The following is a 24,317-nucleotide window of genomic DNA, read 5'->3' on the forward strand; positions in this document are numbered from 1 at the left end:
ATTCATTTTTATATTCAATTTTTATAGGACTATGCTTTGTAAAAAAAATCATTCATATCCTAATTTTTGTATAATGGAGTTTCAGATTTATGAACGAACTTCATTTTTCGTGTATTTTTTCTTCAGAATTACGCAATGTTTTATTGGTTTGATTTATGACGTGTACTTTAGAAAATAATTTTCTTTTTTTGTAAATATTCAATGGTGGTCATAAATTTGAACTACTTAACGATCATGAACCGTATTTTACAATTTTAAAAATGACTTGTTGCTTCGAAAAACCAGTTATTATCAGAGTACATCGTCAAAATGTAATTGTTAATCGATTAAGATCTTCGAAAAGAAAAAAATAGTATGTTTTACCGGTTTCTATAAATTTACTTCCTTTTTTTACCCTGACATTTTATCAGTAGTCTTTAACATAGATTCGACTGTAATTAACTGTGGAAATCAAACTAAGTCAATACTAACATAACAAAACAAATACCCGTATTCCTCATCATTTTTCGTCTGATTTTTCAAGTATCTATGGTCTTGTGTAACAAGAAGGTAAATTTGATCTTTTCGCCTTGCGTATTTGCAATATGCGAGGCTAAAAGACTAAACATTTTGTTGCACACGATTCTTTATATAACAAGACTGTGTTACTCGTTTTTTCACGAAGCACGAAATTGAGGTTAGGGTCCCGCGATCTCTGATTTGTTTGCAACTGCGCATGCGCAAAGTACAGAAAAGATCACTTTTCAGTCCTAGAAGTATATTTCCTAAGAGTTAAAAATCGTATTTTCTATACTCTGCGCATGTGCATGCAGAGTCTCACTCTACAGTTATAGAATGCGTTCCGAAACTCCCCAAGACAAAGGCATAGCTACTCACGAATTCGGCAGCGAAAAAGAGATGATAGATCGTTGACAGTACTGGGAGCTAATTTCGGAACGCACGCATAGAAACGGGTCCTTTGTGCACGGAGCACACCCTGCACACCGCATGAAAGAAGCATAAATTGTGCTCGCGTTATATAAAAAAATTCGGTGCGGTGAAAGCCACGCTATTTGCGAATGCGTGAAATTGGATGAGGTTGAAGTTAGTATCGTTAATCCAACGGAAGATTAGGAAAAATATGATTATTAAGCAATTTGAGAACGACTTTCAATTGTAGTTGGTTTTTCAAAATGCATATATCCATTTTGTGTTATCATGGTTTGTTGAACTTTAGACAGTCCTAAGAGTACGAAATAACGTTTTTTCTTAAACATGAATCGTGACATTAACGTTGCCAACTTCATTCTCGTGAAATTGGCGATGCAATATATGCAAATACTCAAGAGCTCGACATGAGCAGATACATGAACTGTATGATGTACATAAATAAAATAACTGTGCGTTCCAAAACGCCATTGAATTTCACCAAGTACCATCGCGAAGTGTTCTACCCGATTCAAACTCTCACTTAATTTTTTACTTTCCAAGTTGCGTGATGCGCGTTTTACAAACACGCGCACGAAACACGACACGCCTGTGTTATTCACATAATTTTAAAGAGGACGAGTTCAATCCCACCAAATTGCCGTCACGTTCGTTTATAACCGTTAGATAATCATATTGAGCAAAGGACGGTGAACAAAATTTCGTTGTGAAATAATTTGTCGACAATTTCACTATAATTAAAATACCAAGTATTTATACTATAAATTTATTTTTTTTCACATCTTGGGATCACTTTTTTTCTTCTTTTGTTACGAACTCTATAGCAAATGAAGCATTAATGATGATATTTTCGTTAATTCAAAGCAACCGTATACGACATGTCATGTGAAAAAGGTAAAGGAGAAAAAAACCACAATTAAGAATGACATTGAAGAATGTAAAAAAAGTTAAATTTAAAAATATCGTATCACTGCAGAGTTTCTAAATTCAAAAATATGATTCAATCAAAATTCAGGAAAATCTAGCAATAAAAATTATCATCATCGAACCCTGTCCAAAAAATTGTGAATCAACTCTACTTGTACAATTTAAATGTGAGTTTTAAAATATTTCATTGTTGTATCAAATATCAAATACGAATAAATCACATGAAAAAAAAAAAAAAAAAAAAAAATGAATAATAAGTAAAATACAGCACACAATTTTTGTGTTAATGGAAAACAAATCGTTAAATTGAGGGTAATTATTAAAGTTGAAAAAAAATCGTAAATAAATAACGAACCGAGAAGAAAATCTGAACACTTGCCTAGAGTTTGAAAAATTATGCGGATGGTATATTTTTTTGTTTTCAAACATGCAGGTTAAATTCAAAATCGTAGGGGTAGATTTGGCGCGGAATGTCTTATAACTTTGTACATGTATATAACGTAGATAATGAAGTGGTACGGTTAATGAAGTAAGAAAAGTAAACCGTTGTCACTTTCTATAAAACTTTCCCTGCGGATGTTTCAAGGCTTTCACGTGCTGCGCGAATGCATGACGGACTTCTTATAATAGTTTATAAAGATCCGGTTTTATGAATGAAATTGCTATGGTACATTATACCATAATTCGTATTTATTTATGCGCGTCTTGATAATATGGAAATATAGATCACATTTCAATGTTGTACGATATTCCAAAAAAATTTAACGTGTGATAGCTGTTATGTATAATTTTCACCCTTTCACCGAATGCCTTCTAATCTCGATAATATTAAAATATATATATCAATTTGAAGTAAACCGAATGAGTAAACGCCACGATATAAAATTCCGTCCATTGTATAGAAATATATACACATGATCTGGCCGAGCGATAAAAAAGAATCAAGTTTTTTTAAAAGGCACCCTATTTTATATTATATGTGACTTCTATATATACGTACATTGACTCAAAAACGGAATATTCCATTTAGAATTATTTAACATCTATTCTGAAATCCCCATGTAATGTCAGCGAAATGTAATATGGTAAAATTCTAAACGGTACTTTGCGTATGATGAAATGTAGAAAACTCCGTATACGAAATTCTGTCATATCTGATGAAAACCCGAATCGTTGAAAATTTGTCAAATTCTTTCAACTTTGACGAAATATTGTATTTCAAAAGAATTATGCAAAAATTTATCAATTAATCTCCATACGGAAAATTAGAAAATTTTCTAAAGCCATTTGTGAAATATATTATATTACATAACTAAATCATCGAGGAATTTAGTGAAACGTAGTATATTCCGCACGTGATATTTCCTCGAATCATCGTGAAGTCGTGTATAATAAAACATTGTCATATCGAGAGTCCAATGAAATGCAGAAAATTCCATATAAAAAGTATCGTGAAATTTCTGGTCCCATTACCGTGAAATTGAAAAAATATTTTGTCAGGTATTCAACGGAAATTCGTTGGTGGATCGCAATAAACTTTTACAAATATATAAAAAGAACTCTATTGCAAAGCCTTACCGAGAATATACTTGGAGCCCAATTTGTGTAGATTGCAAAACTGATAGTAACTGTAGAGTACAGCCAGACATCGAATAATCGTCATAACGATCATATCGGCTGCATTCAGGTCCTAAAAATAATACAAAACGATTAAAATATGGTATCAGGACGAGTTATCTTAACATCATGTTGGTATCCTGTCTTTACCGACCGAGCAAACTAACCCCTTTTCTTTCCCCATATCCGAAAATCATCAACCAAAAAAAGAGGAAAAAAAAGGGTGAGTTTGCTCAGTCGGTAAAGGTAGGAGTACCACATGACCTTAAGGATAAAAATGTAGGCATTGCACAGGGTCAAGTATATATGTAAACATACGGAACTTGGTCAACTAATTGCGGTGAAAAAATTTAGCAAGTACCTATTTGCATATGTAGAGAAAATTCTAATGTACAAGTAAATAAATAAATAAATAAATAATAAACTTACATCTCCGCTGCAGCGACCGTTCCAGCAATGTTTACCGGCCGTGTGAAGACTCTTGTCACGCTGATGGTTACTTCCGGTTTCCAAGGTCAGCATACATGCAGTCAAGGTCAATGTACCGACGATAACCTCGAGGGAATGACTAGCGCAGAAACGGCCATGGGCCGCAAATATTCTTGCGACCATTTTTGATATCGTCAAATTTCGAAAGCCGAGTCAAATCGAAGACAACGACCTGTAATGAAAATAATACAAACGACCGATTATTAAAAAGCATTATGAAAGAGTATTTATTAAAGACAAAAGTTTAGATATCGATTCTTCGTTCCAAATCACTTCAAGATTGTCAAGAATCTACTAGATCGTGCCGATTTCCTTCTACAAGTTTTTTACAAAACCGGTAAAATAGGATTTTCTTTATTTTTATAAAAAAAAAAAAAATATTTCAATAATTCGAATAGATTCGAAATGAAGGAATCATCGAAAGCTAAGACTTTCAGTAATTGAAATATGTTGTATATCGAAAGATATAATCATAGCTCACGAATACAATAAGTTAATAAAAACTCACCAACCTCTCACGTAAATAGATTACACAACTTCGCTATATAAACAGAAAATTGAATTTCGACTTACAGGCGTAGTTTAGAATTTGGAAAGAATTAAAACTTGAACTATGTATATTACTAGATAGGAAACGAAGACGAAGAATCGTGCAAAGTCGAATAACGAACAAACGCGAGATGTTGTATCGAACGTGCAGTGGTCGGATGAACAGTGAGGAAAAAACGGAAAATGGCTTCTTATTCAAGTCTTAAAATTAATGGGGAACAAACAGTTACGAGGAAATTTGCTCACCGTGTCTACGGATCAGTGCCACATACATGAATTCGATTTGCGTATAACGAAGAATTACAAGATTGTCTATTCCGAAGTAGCTGCTATACAATATATATATATATATATATATATATATAGTTACAGACGATAAGATAAATTTAATGCTGTATCCAAAAAGCAGCCGCTGTTCTAAAAATTGTTGCTATTTTCAAGGATTACTTTAAGACCGTCGTCAGTCGCCGGGTATTGCAAGCTGTATAAACGACGTAGATAATCCAACGAGTATAAACTTCCTCTTTTTCTTACTTTTCGTTTAGTTTTGGGTCTCGATTAATTCGTTTTTCCATTCTTCGTTTTCATCTTTTTTCATCCTCGGCTTCTCTTTTTATTATAAATGTTTACATAGCAACGAACACGTGTTTCTCTGGATTAAATTTTATTCACCGATAAGTCTGAACTTTGAGACGTTTAACGATAATAAGAACCAATGAACCGAAATGGAAAGCTTATTATAGAAGATGGGAAAACCCATTTAAACAATTTCCAGTATTGTTGTTTTCACCAATGATAGTGATCGCGAGTGGAATGTGATAGAAATCAATGTCAACAACTTCGAATAACACGAGCCAGAGTGTTATAATAGTGTGAAGCAAAGCTTTCGTACTTGGCACGTTCGAAATGATTCAAATCTGCTGTCTCTGATCCGGTTCTAATGTTTCTTAGCTTATTTTGCTAACCGTAAAAATGTCCAGACATCACTTGAAATTTTTTTTTGTTTTACACTTTTTTTACACAAATAATCAACTCCAGAATGGTTAAAAATAGATTTTTTGTAAACACGGTGCAACAGATGTTCATCAATAATAACATTCCCGTAAGATTCGCGTGAGTGTTTTGTGAGAATCTGGTTAGCGAACAAAATTGCGGCGAAAAATATTAGAATCGGATTGAAAAAAAAAAAAAAAAAAAAAAAAAAAACACCAGATTTACAATAATTTCAAACGTAATTTTTATTAAACCTTTTCTCAAATCTCGTGTAATTCAAATTTACTCATATTCATCGCTATCGTTTAGTAATCGAGCTGTTTTAGATATAACATTGGCAAAGATTTTTTTCAACAGTTTTTTTTTCTCCCTTTTCCAAACTTTTTATCCGGACGGTACGGTTAATTCGTCTTTAAACAAAGTCATCAAATATGATAAAACGTGAAGAGAAGAAATAAAAAAGAAACAGAGAAGAAATTACTCCGTAAAGAAGATTTGTTTGCACTTTGAATCATTGTAACTACACGAACTAACGTTATACCTGGTATAATCGTTATGTCACCATCTTTTTCTTATTCTCATGCCTATAAGTCTACAATCTGTTCGGCGAACGTGCCAAAAAGATTTAAATACTCGTGGAAAAGTAATTCTGAGTACAGAATGACGTACACAAAACAGTAAAAAAATTTATTCACTTTAATCAAACAAATGACGTTTGAATACAATTGAAAAATCGTTAAAAAATGTTTTTTCCGAAAATTGTTGATCAATTATATGTAAATATTCCATTGTATTCAACCCACACAAAATAAAATATTTATAAGCTCGCAGATTAACAGCTGAAAACCTGTTTGGAATTTGGCTTCAAAAGTCCCTAGCGAGTCTAGGGTTTTTCTTTTTTTTTTAGTTTTTTTTTCTACTTCAACCAAAGACTCGCAGCTTGATGTAGCCAGGGATAAATATTTATAGGGACAAACTGAACGAGTCAATGTGTAAAATGTGTAGTATTCGAGGAAAGTTTATAACTTGTGTGTTAAAGTTAACAAAATCGATGTGATTTGATTCTCGCTTTTACCAATTTTTCATTTCCTCTTTTTTCATCCTATTTTTGGTTAGGATGAACATTAAACAGACACGTGATATTCTGGAATCGGTTTTGGGCAGAATATTATAAGAAGATCCGTTAAGATTATAAGTCGCAAGTGCTTAAGCACTGATACGTTTGAATTTTTCTATAGGTACATGTAGAGGTATATAATTTATATAAATTATTTTTGTTTTTCTAGATAACTGCCGAAACGAATGTCTTTTTTATCGTTATTGCTTATTGAAATATGGGGAACGAAGTAATAATTTGATTAACTAGATATTTTTATTTATTCAATGATAGACTGATACAGCAAGATATTTATGTAAATACCGGATTTCACCAGGATTTTTTTCTACGTTGGTAATAGCCCTGAAAAGCTTTCAAAAAAATTTTCAATTCTTTTCAATCACTCGTCTTTGCCCTATGATTTTATTTTTTTAAACCCATCTCAAAAACACCAAAATTGATTTTTATGAAACAAGAAAAAAATTTTTTTTTTTTACCTTCACGAAGCATTTTCACGCAAGATTCAAAGTGGGACCTCGGTTTTTGTAATTATTTTTAATTCATTTTTTCTATTTTTTGAATCGTTTTTTCTATCTCCATACCTGATCAAAATCTATTATAATAATACATACCGCTTCTCCGATATGATTACTAACTTTTGAAATTATTTCTCCAGTTCTAAAACATACGCTCGATTTTTTTCAAAATATTATCACAGATTTAAAACAGGTATGAAAATAGAAGAAGTTATTTGAAAAAAATTAGTAAGTGTGGAAACACAGGACGAAAGTGAAACTTCATTTTTTTCTCTCCAACTAAATTTGTTAAAATTGTACAATTTTAAATCATTTATATTACATTTATATTGCATAGCGCTGGACTACCAACTGCGCCAAAATACCCTAGATCGGTGATGATTAATGGTTGCGACGTGGAATCTTCGTGGGGAAAACATGAGCGAGACTTTAAACACCTCAACCTCAACTATACATGATGGTATTACTGAGCAGAGTAGCGTTCGCCAGAAAAATAATTCCCTAACAATGTAGGGATTTCTTTAGACAGTTGGTACACATCTCACTTGAAGGCTTTAACCTCGAAGAGAGGGACATGCGTAGGAGTTCTAGGCACACCATGTATACTCACAACCACGGGTTTAATGGCAAATTTGCCTCTCGTTATCCGGATCTGACGTCCTATTCAACTACCCGGTTTTATAACCGTCTCTGAAGCTACTTCCGTACCGAGAAAATTCACCGCCTAGTGGCCGTTTATAGAACTAGTATAGACCTTTGTGAGGTTGGCCTGCAGCCTTTGAATTTCTTGGAAATATTTCATACCAAAAAATTGCTCCCGTATTACTCTTAATTGCTATCTATTTTTTATAATTTTCTCCCGCATGTTTTTCGAAAAAACCGAAAAAACGCTCCGGGTACCGAAGACCCGAAGAATTTCAAGTGAAATTTGAGTGATATTTAGTCGAATTAATTTCGGAAACACGTGAAAAGGTTCATTCGAGTCAATACTTCAATCGATCGGGACAAGAAAGACTTTTCTTTAATCAAGGACTTCGCTTGACTAAATCATCTTGACAAACTAACTGAATAAAATCATTGAGGTCCTGTGTTATAAAAAGTTATGTAGTATCAATATTTTTCGATTGAAAAACAATGAAAATACGATAAACACGTATCTACAGACTTTGTACAAAACGACTTGATCGATTCGAATGAAACTTTTGTAAAAAAAATGGTGGTCGTAAAAGATTCTTTTAATTCATCAACGTTGAGAAAATTAACAACTTTAATTTTAACAACGAAAATTTAAAACTTTCACTGCACGCCGACGATCCTTTATAAATATTTGTTCGATGGATGAAAGAGAAGTCGAAGAAAATTAAACGGCACGTTTATTGATATCTGCGAATAACGAACAACGATAAATGACTTTACATACATATACGTTATACATATAGATATACGTTACACGGTGTATTTTTCTTATACATATAGGTATAGATCGGAACGTTGTATAACAATAACAAACCAACGGACCGCGTAAAATAAACTCTTTTTAATGATAAATGTATAATGATACACGCAAGATATGTGAAATAAAGGTGAATTGATAACACATTTATCCACATAAAACGTATTGCAGATAATTTATTAATTCCTCATGATTTATCTCTGCACCATGCAGCCAGCAAACGAGGAAAGAACTAAAACAAAAGATTCTCAGTAACGTTTATAGAAGTCATTTTTGACTATTTGAAAAACAGGTTTTTTTTTATAAAATTTTAAGGGTATCCCGTTTCGCCCATCCCTCCCCTATATAAATATAAACATTTTCAACGAATTGAATAAAGATTGGTTCAAGATAAAATTATATTAAATAAATTAGTTTTTTTTCTCTCTGATTGTAAAACACGGTTCGAAGTCCACAGTATAGCTTTGATCTGCATTTCCCATGAAAGAACGGTTATAATTATAGATAATCCGTATAGTGCATGCCCTTGAAAAAGAAAGAGCGCAAGCCAGAGATTGAGAAATTTCGAGGAAAGTTATACGGTATAAAGTTGCCCAACTTTTTGGTGAACGGCAATCACCTGAACCACCTGGCAACGGCTGATACCCTGAAGTAATATATTAGCATAATTTGATTAGCAACTATCCGAATTTCGTTGACCGTTGAAAGACGTTCATGATTATCTGGGATCGTCAATTCTTTATTTTAACCGAAGTTCCGGGTCAGTCAGACGTTGAGAGAAAAAAAAAGAAAATTAAAAAAAAATTTTAAAATACTATCCTTCTATTTTTTCCAATGTCCGCACGATAGTATTACGAAACAAATACGATTAAAATTAATCAAGTTGAATCTAATTATGTCAAAACAATGTCTCCTCAATATTGAAAAACAATCGAAAGAAAAAAATTCAGAGAATTAATTCAGTTACCAAAAACTTTTCAGACACAATATTATTCCGCCAGTTTTGTCGAAAAACAATTTCAAGTAAATTGTAACTGATTTTTTTTGTAAATTGATTATGCACAACTCACCCAAAGTTAAATTTTCATTGAATTCTTCAATATGCATAAAAAAAAAAAAAAAAAAAAAAAAATTATGTAAAATCAATGCAGGTTACATGTGAAAAACTAATGATTTGATTTGAAAATATATTTATTCACTCAAGAAGCCATGTCAGGTGAATTGTCCGAAATATATTAACAAATAGAATTAGACAAACTACATACGAATTTGGTGGTAAAAAATTGCTCAAGTCCCAGTTTATTAATTGCTAAACTATTTCGATAAAAATTCACAGCTTTCAATTGATCTTTTTAAATTTTGTAAAAGATAGTTTCATAGTTTTCTTTTGAAACTTATTGGAATGGAATTTGGTTACTGAATTTAAGCCTCGGTTTTCCAATCGTTCCGTTTCAATACTTCTTTTCACTGGACTGTACACCTGATATATTACACCCTTGAAATCCATCATCAGAGAAGTAGTAATGAATAGTGAAATAGCGTAGATGACGACAACGTTCACAGCAGCCAAAGCTCGGAGGAAAAACGTCTGATAATATCGCAGTGAAATTATCAACTTTCCGTATGAAAGAATATCCGTAGGTACAACATGTTCTCTGAAGTAATGACTAAACCTTCTTAACATATTATGTAGATAATAACTGTTGTTATAAACAGATTAGAAGCGCGTTTCGTATACTGGCATCCAATAAAATACCTGTTATAATGAGATGTCGGAAAACAAGGTAGTATGAAAGGTGTAACCGAAGAGTCAATTCAGGTGAATTCGATCGAAACGATCAACACCTGCTTAGCAGATAGTAGTAGGAAAAAAAGGTGAGAACCGCAGATTTCAAAACTATGGTATAGAGAGTCAAATCGTCAAGAAGTTTAGAAAGCATGTCATTTGTCCGAATTCGCTCAACATATCCTCTCTGAATCAGTTTTATCACATCTGTCTAAATCTGTTTTATCACTGCTTTTGTTCGAATCTGTTTTATCACATTTGTTTGAATCTGTTTTATCACTACTTTTGTTCGAATCTGTTTTATCACTACTTTTGTTCGAATCTGTATTATCACTACTTTTGTTCGAATCTGTTTTATCACCTGACGTCATGAATGCAGTTAATATATGAAACTGCAGGGAAAGTTCTTTCCGTCGATAAGAAGGGTGAAAAAAGCATTGGACTAAACTATAACCGCCTCGCTAGCCGCTTAACATGACTTCATTTCGCTCGCTGCAGCTCTCGGCCATAGACACCGTTTACACTGTTAATCTTGACTGTTAGAAAGTCGGCGACCTTGTAGCGAAGATTTTGTGCTGTAGGACTATCACCTCGAGACTCTGATTATATACACTCCATCACAGGTACTCTTTATACGCAAGCTCCTGGACTAGTGGCATTTTTTTCCTCTCGTTCTAATTTTTTAAACTCAATCTTTGACGAGTTACATATTCCGAGAATGAGAGGAAATTGCACACTACCGAACACTGGTATTATATTGCATATACTGGGTGAGACATATTTGAATTATTGCAAAAGAGTTTATAAGTCGTCAAGGTAACCGAGAAAGTCCTAAGAATGGGTATTTTTCACGTGAAAAAAGATCCTTCTTTATCGAATCACAATTTTCCAATAAAAAATATCACACTAATGAGTGTTTTCAAAATTTACAGAAAAATCATTCGAACACGTAATATAATTCATCAGAAATAAGAAAAATTATTAGTTGTTGTGAGGTATAGATGACCCGAAATTTTGAAAAAAATACTCCAAATTTTGAAAAAAGGGCAAATAAATAAATAAGTCAGCTGAAAATGGCGACAAAAAGCAAAAATTTGACTATTCAATTTTTTGAAAATTTTTGAAAATTTTCGGAAAAATGTGGAGAGTTTCACCTTCACAATTGATCCCCAAAAATTTGTGTCAGTGATAAAAAGATTTGAAAAAAAAGTACCGAGCGATAACCTTAATATGTAATGCTTGAATTGTATTAATGATTGATTGCAATTAAGCCTTTGAAAAAAAGTGTCGCCACCGGTGGGCGGGAACCTCGTATTCGAGCATCAATTATGTAATCATGAAATAGTTAGCAGGAAGCTGGGTATTTCGTATTTGCTAAAACATTTAGGGCGTTTTTTTCATACCAGCATGGCCTTGTAGTCTACGAGGACACTTTTACTACACTCGAATCGATTATCGACTATAAGACCGTCTCGGAAACTGATCAATTTCTTTATCGTAAATTTCCATTACGGCGTTTGGAGCAAGATGATTGTTTTTTAAGGACATGTGAGATTTCTTTTTTATCGACCAAGTATAGTCTCATTCCAACTTTTCGTTACCATTAACAAACTGATGAATGGATCTTTTTCATTCCAACAAAATATTCCTCTTTCATAATAGAATTCGTAACTTTCATTGATATCCGACAAGTTGTTGAAAAAAAATTTTAATTTTCTATATGCCTGATATTTTCGCGATTCCTAGATTTATTGGTCAATGAAATGTGTACGTGGTCGAAAGACTTTTCATCATTCTGGAAATAATGAGAAATAAAATGAAGCCTCGTAAGACCATTTTCATGCAATATCAAACTTTTATCGCAATTTTTCAAATTTTCACAAATTGTCCAAACTCGAAAACAAAAGAGCAATACCCTGCTGAAATTAGACCAAATTCCATACACTAATTTATCAATGGTAGTAAAAAATAAGAATCTACCGACTCGGTCGGTAACAAAGGACCGTCACATACCCTTAAGGGATGAATATCGTCCCACATAATTTAAATAGCTGTATAACGTGTTACATAATAAATATAGCACTGTCTAGAGTTTCGTTCAATGCGTAAATTTGCAAGCATCGAAAAAATAAGTATAAATGTGATTCATCTCGCGAGGAAGTCGTTATAGGTATATCACATACATATATAAGATACGTATAATAATAAAATCGGTGACCCGGCATTATGTGCACAGTGCAAAGAGAATAGGTCAACTCCCGCCAATGAATGAAATGCTCATGCACATAGGGTATGACAAATTTCTTACTTTACGTACTTAGAGTACGCGCATGCGTACGTCAACGCCATATTGAATTTTAACAATGGATATTACCAGAAAAGTCGGACATATATTTAAAGACTCCAGTTTCTTCTCCCGAGACACCGACGTGTCTCAACTTTCCAAACTTCCAAGGATATAACCTCATGTGTGCAATTTTACATATTATTATCAGTATTTCGCTTGGAAACAATATGCACGTAAAAATCTTGTAGATGTGAATGTATACCTACCCCATCTCTTAAATTCAATTGCAAAAGATCGCCTTCGGAATTCGAAATCTTGACGTAATTCAAATAACGTGAGATGGGGGGGGGGGGGAAGTCATTTTTTTTTTATTTGTTACACTTCTCCAGAAAGTTTTCCGTTAAACAAAATCCGTGGCTCTAACGGTTCACCGTTTCTATACCTCGAAAATGAATTTTGTGTAAAATTTAATTTTCGAACGTATTTAGTGACTAAACAGTCAACTTCATGGTAAAAATTGAAAATTACACTTTTGTATAGAATCAATTGCTAATGGAATGGCAGAATTTCTTATCTGACTCAGTTTGGAGATTCGATTTGTAAATAAAATTGTACTGAAATCTCTCAATCGACTTATTGCGTTTAAAAATTTTTTTACCATCCTGATTCTTTTACCTACATAACTCTCAATAAACATATGAATGAAACATTTCACATCATGCTGCATGCAGCAGCACGTTTGCTATTTCAAATACCTGATACAACTTCAAATTCGGCACAATATTTCTTCTGAATATGTATATATATATACGTATATTACACATACCTATATACACTTACGAATGTCGCATATAGATATTATATGTAACGTGTCTTCCACACAATGCCACGCGTCCGATTTGAATCAGAATTGTAAAAGTTGGGTCGTCGATGCAGGAGGCAAGCAATCGGGTACGTCGCTCGAGTAGTTTCTTTACTTTTCAAATGGTAAAATTGCCGTGCTATACACGTCAGTTATCGGCGCAAAACAACTTTATTTATTCCGCAGTTGTATACCTAAGACGTGTGCAGTTAAAAATAAAATATCTTCAACCTTTGAAATCGTTATACACTTTCGTTTATTTATTTCACATTTTTTTTTTTTTTTTTTCATACCTCGTTTCGTCAGTTTCTTCTAAAAAATTCTCTCTCTTTCTCTTTCTCTTTCTCTTTGATTAAAAAACAAATTTCTTTCCCTATATTTTGAATTAAAACTTAGAAAACTGAAAAAAATTTCATCACCCTTTGAAAGTATAAGAAATTCGTACTACCAATTCTATTAAATACACTTTGATTATTTGAAGAATAAAATTTTATTTTTTAAATTTCTATTCCAACCTTGAATTTATTATCATACAATAAAAGTGATTCTTAATTTAATAAAAGTTATATTGTTTTACAATGACACAACCATGAAAGAACTTAATATCGATTTCAATACCCGAATTATTTTAGGATTATCGTTATAATTATTTATTATTTTAGAAATAATTTATACAATCAAAGAGTTGAAGAGCGAATCACGATGCTGAGTAGAGATCGGATTGAAACACGTGCGCGGTTCGTTGTTACATACTATGTGAATATATATATAGGAGTCAACAGGATTTTGGAGAAAAAGAAAGTCAGTCTTGCACAGAATGCGCAGTTATAGCAAGCATGTAGAGTATCGACATAGGCGATTACACAAGAACGAAGAGAGAGCAAAACGAAAAAGAAGAGTATAGAAGAAAAAGGTTTATGAGTCGAGAAAAAAAAAAAAAATAAAAATAACATACCTACGAGTTTTGTAACGAATGTAAATTTTTTTTTACTATGCGCGAATGGAAATGCAAATGCTAATATAAATTTTTAAATCTGGCGCCATTTCTCACACGGCTAAGAGTTGACAATCTATTGAATGACAGGTAAATACATACACGATGCAGGTCACACGCACACATTAAAGCCGTTTGAATCTTATTCCCGAAAATTGCCGAGCAAATCCGAATTTTTTGTTTGAAAAGATTGATAACAGAAGTAAATTAATTTTGAGGTTAGAGTGTGATTAAAGCGTGAAAACAAAAAATTTTTAATACAAGTTCATTATCAAACTAATGTTTGTTGCCTTGTTTCATATGATTTTCACAATTTTTATAAGCAAAATATATAAAAGTATTTTTTACAATCAAATTCGCAAAAATATTCGCACAACTTTTACAAATGCAAATGTTAAGAAATAGGCGAATATTAGCTAATGTCAAATAGGAATGCGAATATTCGTTGTATACGAAATTATATGTATTATTCAAGTGAATCAACTTTCGTTTTATTCAAATTTCGAAACTAGTTATGCGTGTTTTGTATATTTCATCCAAAAAAAGAGAGATTTTTTTATCTCTACCTAAACCGGCGAAGTATTGCATGTATTAAAAGCTTCTTATTTCTTTATTTAATACACATAATAATCTACCTGCCAACGACCTAATCATAAAAAAAGAACGTCATGCTCCGTTGATGCGTTGTGATTTCAGAGCAAGATGCAGCAAAAATTACAGAGAGAGAGTGAGAGAAGAAAAGACAAGCTTTCAGATGCACGAGAAACGTGTTCCATGATTCACCACACCACTTAGATTTTATGCAGATCAATATTTTTACTACTTTGAAACTCTTTATCACTCACAATCAAATTATTTGAAGTTTAAGTTTTCATTTTAATCACACTAAATCCGCCACATCGATAAACCTACTAATACTTTTTAATAAAGATGAAGTTACCTAGTATTATACATATATATATATATATATAAAATTTGATAAGTACTCATCGTACGACCATCTCACAATACGATGAATAAAAAGTATCAATTTTTTAACTTTTTAACACTAATTTTCAGTATTACGTCATCAAAGTTTTACACACTCCGATTATTTCGGTTCAAATTGTTGATGAATAAAAGTATCGATCGTAAAAAACGTTACATCGCTTATTATAACAATTATTCATATATTCCTTATAATTTATAAAAACCTACATACATATAGGTATGTACATGTATACCTATATCGTGCAGACGTCAACTTTCTTGTGATGTTTGTAGAATAATGTGAGTGCATCATGAGACCGGTACCTTATAGTATAAGTAGTATCCATCTATATATCTATCTGTACATGCGTAGGCATCTCTTACGTAAATACTCGTCCAAAAATATCCCCCCCCTCCCACCCTCCCTCCCGCCCCTGTCACAGATTTCTCCTTCTCGCCATCTCTCGATACCCTATTTCTCTATCTTTGTCGTGAATGAAAAAGAAAAAACGTTTAATTTCTATTTCATGTTTGACAATGAGGGGGGAAAAAATTTTTAGCGTTGTTTTAAAATTTTAAGGTTTGTTATTATATAGTCAGAAGCAAAAAGTGTGCATGATGCATGGTTGCTTACGGTAGTTGGATGGATGGATGGATGGTTGGATTGACGAATGTATGTAGCAGCAGCTGAATGGCTTAACAGTTTTTGAAAGACGTCATCGGCCTGCCACTGTTTCGAATCCAACGTTCACGATAGTGGAGAGTCGAAAGAAGTCCAAGTGAAAAAAAGTCTCTCAGGATAAAATTCGTCGAGTGAGAGTTGAGGAAGAGACACGCGCTACACTACACTCTCTCCTCAGCTCCTTCATCATCTGTCTTTTATTTTTCTTACGTTATACTCTCCTCATATACGGCGAATTCCACACACTTTTTACAATACCCAGATTATACGACCCATGTACTACTACCGGCTTACAAACCGAATCGACTGTCCGACTATAATTGTGAACGAACGATTTACGGCTCAGACCCGGTGGCTCACCTGCCAACTGCCAACTTCTTCCAACTGCTAAGTAACTAATGGACGAATGGACGAAGCCAGTGAGCGATCGTTCGGTACGGCGCAGCACGGTGCATAGCACACTACACGACACGTCAAAAGCTGGGCTACAATGTTTGGGTGAATCGGGATGGATGTAGGAGGAGGAGGAAAAGCAGGAGGAGGAGGAGAAGTGGCCGCAAGTCCTCCCCGATTGTCTCCCCTCCAATACCGATCGCCGGAGATCGCTTGGTTCCGGAAGTGTTCGGGGTACCGAACCCATGCTCACCATGTACATGTAGTAACGACGTCTCATTGGCTGTACCCCATGACTCGTCAGGACATCATGTTCATGGGCCATGTCCTGATGGCCTCGATTCTCTCGAGGAAGTTGGGTTTGTGTGATGTATGGAGGGTGAAGGTAAGGAAGGAGGAAACCTTGCGTAGGATAAAGTACCTACAATTAAGATGATGTTGCTGTAGCACAATTTCCACGGAAGCGTAAATCAGATTGAAGTCTTATTACTTGTTAGCGTTATTTTGGTGACTTGTTGAAGCACTATTTGTCGCTTTTTGGTGGACAATCTTTCAGTTGAAAACCCATGCGAAATACTTCTCCTTACCTCTATCTTCCATAGTGTGATGAATAGACGGCTGAAAAGTGGGTGAAGTAGGAATCTAGATTGTAAAAAATTGACCAAAAGTGCCCGGTGTGGACAATTTTTGTGATCGATTCAGAACTTGAACATCAGATGATGTTAGATTGATGATAAGTAGCATTATATTGACATCAAATAACGTTGGATCGACGCCGAAGAATATTCTATAGATTTCCACACTGCATTTTTTTTACAGAGTATCAGTCCCGACATCCCATTTTTCAAAATTCGATTAAGGTTTTTTTATTCGAAAGTATGAAGACCGAGCTTCATTCACGTACTTTGTTCTAATAGGATCAATTTATAGGAAGCAATGGTATTGCCAATAACGTCGACTTTGTTTAGCGGTTGGACGATATCTCGAAAATAGCTTGACCGATTTACTTAAATTCTGGAAAATGAGGCTGAAGCTAGCCGACGATTCAGAGAAAGTTCTTTAAAATAAATTTCCATGATCAAACTATTTGAATCATCAGTCAAGTATCAGTAATGTTAAGTCGCCATCGATTCGAGTGGTTTTTCCGTGGAAATCGCTGCATGGAAGAACTTTTTGGGAATCGGCTGGTCCGTACCAAAATCATTGGTGGAAACAGTATTCTCGAAATAGATAGTTCACAAATCTTCTTTCCCGTTATCTCGGTGTTTTTTCAATTACCATTTCAACCACATGTGTGGCAATTTTGGAAACACTAAAGCATATGCAACTGATTTTCATTCAATTTATGGGTTATGATACACTATTGAAACTGAATTAGATATTTTTTGTAATACGACATCCATTTTCCTAAGTTTTCTGCGTCAACCTACTAACAAAATCATACTTCCGTCAAGCCCTCCCCCCTCTGCCCCTCCTCCACAAAATTTTTGAAATCAGAATATTTTTCGACGTAGATCATTCGTTTGTTATTTGCTTATTATTACTCATATATTTTCTTCATTTGCTCGTCATTTTGCAACGTGAAAAAAAATCAAAAAAATCGACCTAATCCTTTGGACTTGAAAACAGTCAGCCTTGAGAAAAGTGCTATTCTTGTTCATTTTGGTAAGCCTTCAATCAATTTTTTTTTAATTTTAACCTCAAAAAAGAACGACCAAACCGAAAGAAAAGACGAGCAATCACGAGCAAACGATCCGCGTTGGAAAAAATTCAAGTATTGGTGATTGGGGGCGGGGGGGGGGGGGGGGGGGGGTCACAATTATACGCACTATCATTTACCAAAATTTGAGGAAATCTGATTCGCTCAGAAAAAGTAAAACGTGTAAAATCCAATTTTGCCATATTTGACGGAGGGGCAACATTAGGGTGGTCCTTGATTAGGGTACGGACTAATCATTTCAAATTCGCCGCTCCCCCTTTCCTCCCAAATCTACTCAAAATGATACAAAAATAGTTGCCAATTTTTTTTCAGATTTTTATCTCAACTCTTATACTGTCCCAGAAGGCTTTTACTTCACCATAAGAATAACACAGGATTTTTTGACCACTTTACAGTTTATTTATTTTTCTCCAGTATATATTTTGCATGGGAAGAAACTGAATCAAACGGGGATTTGTCAAGTATAAGTAGCTTTTTCCGAAGATATTTTTTTTCTGATACCTTTATTATTTTTCTCAGTCATTTCCAGTGGATTTTAGGTAAACGATGCTTACAAAATTTTTTCATCATATATATGGTGAATGTAACAAATGACATTGATGTAAAATTGATTTTGTAAGAATTTGTTTCGGCAATTACATCGTTAAAAAAGTTGTTTCCATAATATGTTCTGCCAAAAATGATCGTATTTGTGGCAAACGCCTCGTCTTTAATCTTTTTCATCGTGACTGGATCATCCATGATCTTTGATCCACTGATACGTACACCTGAAATGCGGTTTTTACAATTTGTAGCTAAAATCCATTTCAAATTATCGAAAAATAGAGGTATTTAAAGAAATAAAAATTTCTTGGAAAGAGCTAGTTATACTTGACAAATTTCCGTTGGAATTAGATTTTTTCCACGCAAATTAGCGGTGAAAAAAAATAAAGTATAAAGTGATTACAAAATCCGATGTCATTCCTATGGCGGAACGAAAGCCTCGTGGGACAGCAGAAGGAGTTGAGATAAAAATCTGAAAAAAATTCGTAATTGTTTTTGAATTATTTGAGCTCGATTTGGGGAGGAGTGAACCTGAAAAAATCTTTAACACCCCATTTAAGGTGCACCCTAGTTTTTGCAAACAACCATTATTATATTATTAGCTCCTATTGCTAAGGAATATGCTGTATCATTATGTCATCGTTAATATGGTAATAACATAGGCATTAGGTTCTTGCATGATCTATTTACTGAGGATTGAAACTGTTATAGGGAAGATTATTTTCAGTATTTAACCACTCTTAAGAGGATAAAAATAGTTTAATAAATACTCAAGTTCAATCACTATGACCATTAGTTTTTATTCGTTTGATAGACTATAGAAATTATGAACGACCATCGAAGATGCTTTTTACATGTTACAAATAGTGAAAGAGACAGAAAGAGAGAGATAGAGAAAAAAGAAAATATATAACTGAAGCTTCATAATTCGGTTGTGCAATTTAACTTTGGCCTCTATATCGGTATTCAATTTTTATCTCTTCGGAAGAATCCGAGGCCGGAGGCTATTCATAGGATATAGTTGTAATGTGTGTATCCTTATATCCAGAGAGGAAAACCACGAGAGTTCAATTCGCAATGAAGTTATAGGAGTTTACTGTCAACGACAAATATGGTAAAATCAATTTTATTATAACAGCATTCACATCATGAAGAAAATAAACTTGAGTTTTCTGTACGCAAAATTATGGTGGTTCTTTGGTAACTCCGGAGTCAGTAGAACATCTTTCTGGGAAGTGTATAATTTACATTAAAGTTGTTGGAACAGTACGTGAAAATAAAATTTATCATCAACGTTTTCATCTCCATTTTTTTTATTATTAGCATTAAATCAATCCAGGTTATGTGAAAATACGATTCACGATATTCAAATTACGCGCCATATCATCGGATCCCGGACGCGAAATTCCTAACCTATAATAAACCATCGTTTTTATCATTAAAAATCGTTTCGAAACGGTCGACAACGTCTCCTTTTCAACATATGGTTGGAAAAATCATTATTCCAACAACCGTTATTTCGTTTTTTATCAAGGTCAATGGATTTTGAGAAATAATTGTGATAGCATTGCCGTTGAAAAAACTCGAAACGGCCAAAAGTGCTAGATTAAAAATCCAATTTTCAAAAGGGTCGTTTTGGAGTTTTTGACTGGTAACCTGGTCTCATATTCAACGAGGGGATTCAGTTGGTTCCTATTAACATCAGTCCAAGTATCATTTTTTAATGCGCATGCGCTACATTCCGAAAGCAATTGTTTGGCAGGGTGACCAACCGTCATAGAACACATTTTGCCGCAATGTATTGGTATAACCTCAAGAATTTTGACAGTTGTCAGTTGAGTACAATTGCTACCAAAAACTGTCAAATTTTTGAGGTTATATACATCACGGCTGACTTTATACTTTATATCTAAAGAAATTAGAGTTCATTCAAAGAAAAAAGAAGTTGTTTCCTAATCAAGAAATGTAGTCATTTAGGCCAAAATCTGAAGTTAATTTGAAGATCTTTGACGAAATCTCTTAATATCGTCTGTGAAATCGAAACAACAGACTAAAAATCAACCAAGTTGTGAGATTCCTGAGAAAATATGCAAGAATTTTCAAAGGTGCTTATTTGAAAAGTTTGTGATCTTAAGGTGCCGCTGACCTGACTTGAAAATATCAAATCGTGACGTCATAAATACGTGCAGCGCCTCTGAACGTTGAACGGTGAACTAAGGCCGCTAATTTCATTGGCTTGTTCTGTTAGATCCAACCAATGATGTCAGTTACAGATCGAAACATACTTCTTGTGGACCATAAACGGGCTGCTGTCATATGAAAAACGCGTATACGAATCGAGCCATGTTTACAAAAAAATAACTGATAGTATAAGTTTTCCCGGATAACGTGTGTGCTTTTGTACGTGTGAATCTCCCTGGCGAGGGTGAGAGAAATTGTGGAACAGTGCAATCAGTTAATATTCAACATGCGGTAGCTCCGATCGGCCATGTTTGTTGTCGCGTGATTTTATTCACTTCATCATTCTTTATTATAAACATTATCAGCTATTTGCCTGAGCAGTGACTGAGATTCACACGTACACTATTATTCAAGCTACGATTTAAAATATTTCCGAGTAAGATTCATACTCTCGTTATCACAGGATTCGTATAGGCTTTTTCACCCAATTTCCCCGCTTCTGACGTCACGAAATATATATATGACATGCCAGGTCAGCGGGGCCTCAAATATTAAAAAAAGACATGTTATATAAGTAAAAGTTCCTAATATCTTTACACTTACAATTCAGATTGTAGGATATAAATTACCTGTCTGTGTTATCTGTAGTTATCTATAATTTTTATGTTATTAAGCGAAAACATTAAATATATTATGTATTTCTGTACTTATTGAGTTTTAATACCGTCAAACATCACTCTTAAAAATGAGAAATATGAAGAATTATTATCGTGCCATCTAAATAATAGTTGTTTTGGCGACATTCAAAGAAATATTCGTCTGATAGGTTGGCAACCCTGCGGCGGATCATGCGGTCGTTAGAAATCACTCTATGTACCGAGCGAAAGATGGTAATCAAGAATTGTAAACGTTGCCACAATAAATTACCATACATCGCATTTTTTAGTGGTTGCACACTACACGGACCCCTAATTATAGGCAAGTCGAGGTACAAGTCCACTACTTTTTGTTACCACTGCATCAGTTATATCATTTAAGAATATACAAATATCTAAATTGTACAATCAATCATCGTCGTTGTATTTTTCCACGGTATAAATAATGACCTCATTAGCTTGTGTATTATTGTATATTATTCTGGAACTATCATTTCGGTCTTTCAATAAATTCACCGATAATCAACCGAGAGCGTCAAATCGTTCGAATTTTATTGGCTGACAGTTACCGCCTGATTAAGCAGCCGACGCGATACCAATCGCGACTGTCACAAAATATCCCTAGGAGCCCACCCTTGGCTGTGGGTTCCTAGGGATATTTTCTAAGTTCGAAGTGATTACAAACAATTTTAAAACGTTTACAAACGGTTTCAAACTAATTTCAAAGAGTTTCATGCGATTTCGAAGCGCTTACAATCAAAATTGGTTGTGGACCTTCAACGAGTAAATACCTAGCCCCTGAGTTTTTGCACAATATCGTGCACGAACTTACAAATTCCATATAGATTTCTAGCCCAAATTTCAAGTTCAGCCCGGGATATTCAAAAGTCTTTTTAAACAACTGACAGGAACCTCGAAGAAACACTTATTTACTGTCGAAATCCCGATCGTGAGATGAAAGAAAATTTTTCGTACACAACACACCATGGATAACGGAGAAGAAGACTCAATGCATCTGGAATAATAATGTACTAGGAAGCGTTTAGGCTATCTATACACGACTCTTTCGAATATTGGAACAAAAGTTACAATCACAAGCAGTATGTAATGCGTAATGTGTGCGAAGGAAATCCCCAGACTTAAATTGATCGCAAACGAGGCATCAAGACATCAGCATTACCGACTAAACCAGCTATATTCATAGGACGCAGGGCCAATTGGTGAAACAATTCAGGCACATTATTTCCTCGAATTATTAGGAATCGCATGGGTACGACTATGCGTCAATGTTATGGGGTCGTGGAAGTTCTTCACCATGTTACATATCTACGTTAATTTATTCTCGGAAGAGAATATAACGATGATCGTATTATAATTTATAATTTATACACATTGTCAAGTCAAGACAGTCGCAGTTTGTCCCATTAATACACCGCATATAATAAAACTATAGGAATAGCGCTGCAGCGAAGGAATGACGTCACAGGCAAGGTTTCTCCGGTATGCCTACATAACATATCCCACCATACCTACTCCCATGTACTTTTTATGCGAGGCATATATTTGCGAACGTGCTTAACATTTCATATATGATTTACACTCTGCTTTGAAAAATCGTGTGACGTGTTATCATGTATATCACATTCTACGTTATTCAAGTTTGCTTAGATTAGAAGCATGTATAACCTAACTATCGGGAATTATTTTTTAAATCGGATAAAACTTTTAGGTTATACCTACTTTTGATATGCTTCATTTGTTTTTCTTCTGTGATTCTATACATCTATAGTAATCAGCCATCGTGATACGTTACCGTACTGTGATATTATCAATATAAAATTATTTATTTTCTCCTGTTGAAAAATAAGATTCAAGTAATTAAGATATGTAAATTAAACTTTTTACCAAACGAAATGTTCAAACTAGTTTTTCTCAAAAGTATATTTTTCAATACCGTATTCACGACATCTCGAGCTGTAATAGATCGATCAGCTTGACATTTGGTAAACATATTCAAAGGAACAGTATTTCCGTCAAGATAGTCTTGTTTGTTTTTCTGACGAAAAAAGACAAATTTTTAACCAAGTATCATTATGGACTGATCAGTTGTTATATTTCGATTTGTTTAGTTGAATATAAATTTCATAGAATATCAGTGTTTAAAAAAAAGATAATAATCCGTCCAGTGAGAAATCAATTACTATAAAATTAAATAACCTAAATTATAATTATAAACAAATTATTATGAAATTTGTAATTGAGTGAAATATACTTTGTAAGATTGGAAATAAAAAAAAAAAATCGTGTCTCATAAAAAGTGTTGTTCTTTCAACTGAAAACGATCACATTCAAATAAATAGTGAGAATCTAATGAGTAATCGTTCCACATACATTTTATTACGAATAAAAAAACCAACACTTCTGAGAATATTTTGCGCAGCAGAATGAAAGGAACCATCGCGATGAAAGATGTTTTTTTTTTTTTTTCTTTTTGCAGAAAATTGAAAAAGTTAATGATTTCTGTGAGATACAATTTGTTCACACTTTTTATGTTTCCATAATTAAAGATGAACAATATCATACAATTGACTATTTCGAATAGCTCTTAACGTTTCTGAGTCATATGGGTAATTGTCAATGTAATTTTTTAATAATGA

At 33.7% G+C, this 24,317-nt stretch overlaps 1 protein-coding gene and 1 long non-coding RNA gene across 4 annotated transcripts in view; one reads left to right on the forward strand and one right to left on the reverse strand.

Moving 5' to 3' along the window:
- The window catches only part of LOC124414649 (3-hydroxy-3-methylglutaryl-coenzyme A reductase), a 43,167-nt gene that overhangs the window by 8,298 nt on the left and 10,552 nt on the right, over positions 1-24,317 (reverse strand). Inside the window, exons 1-3 of one of the 3 annotated variants that reach the window (XM_046895656.1) lie at positions 16,120-16,434; positions 3,901-4,132; positions 3,433-3,544 (exon numbers count right to left, since the gene is read on the reverse strand). In XM_046895656.1, the coding sequence (XP_046751612.1) occupies positions 3,433-3,544; positions 3,901-4,083 (295 nt within the window). In that variant the 5' untranslated portion in view covers positions 4,084-4,132; positions 16,120-16,434. Of the gene's footprint in view, positions 1-3,432; positions 3,545-3,900; positions 4,133-9,167; positions 9,180-16,119; positions 16,435-24,317 lie in introns of those variants that run through there. The other 2 variants (XM_046895657.1, XM_046895655.1) reach the window with 2 other exon arrangements.
- Positions 4,975-8,820, forward strand: LOC124414659. Its single transcript, XR_006930049.1, has 3 exons — positions 4,975-5,003; positions 5,202-5,203; positions 8,759-8,820. It is a non-coding gene; the product is annotated as an uncharacterized LOC124414659 (long non-coding RNA).

This window comes from Diprion similis, chromosome 14 (genome assembly GCF_021155765.1).
Source record: "Diprion similis isolate iyDipSimi1 chromosome 14, iyDipSimi1.1, whole genome shotgun sequence".
In the NCBI taxonomy this organism is placed as follows: domain Eukaryota; kingdom Metazoa; phylum Arthropoda; class Insecta; order Hymenoptera; family Diprionidae; genus Diprion; species Diprion similis.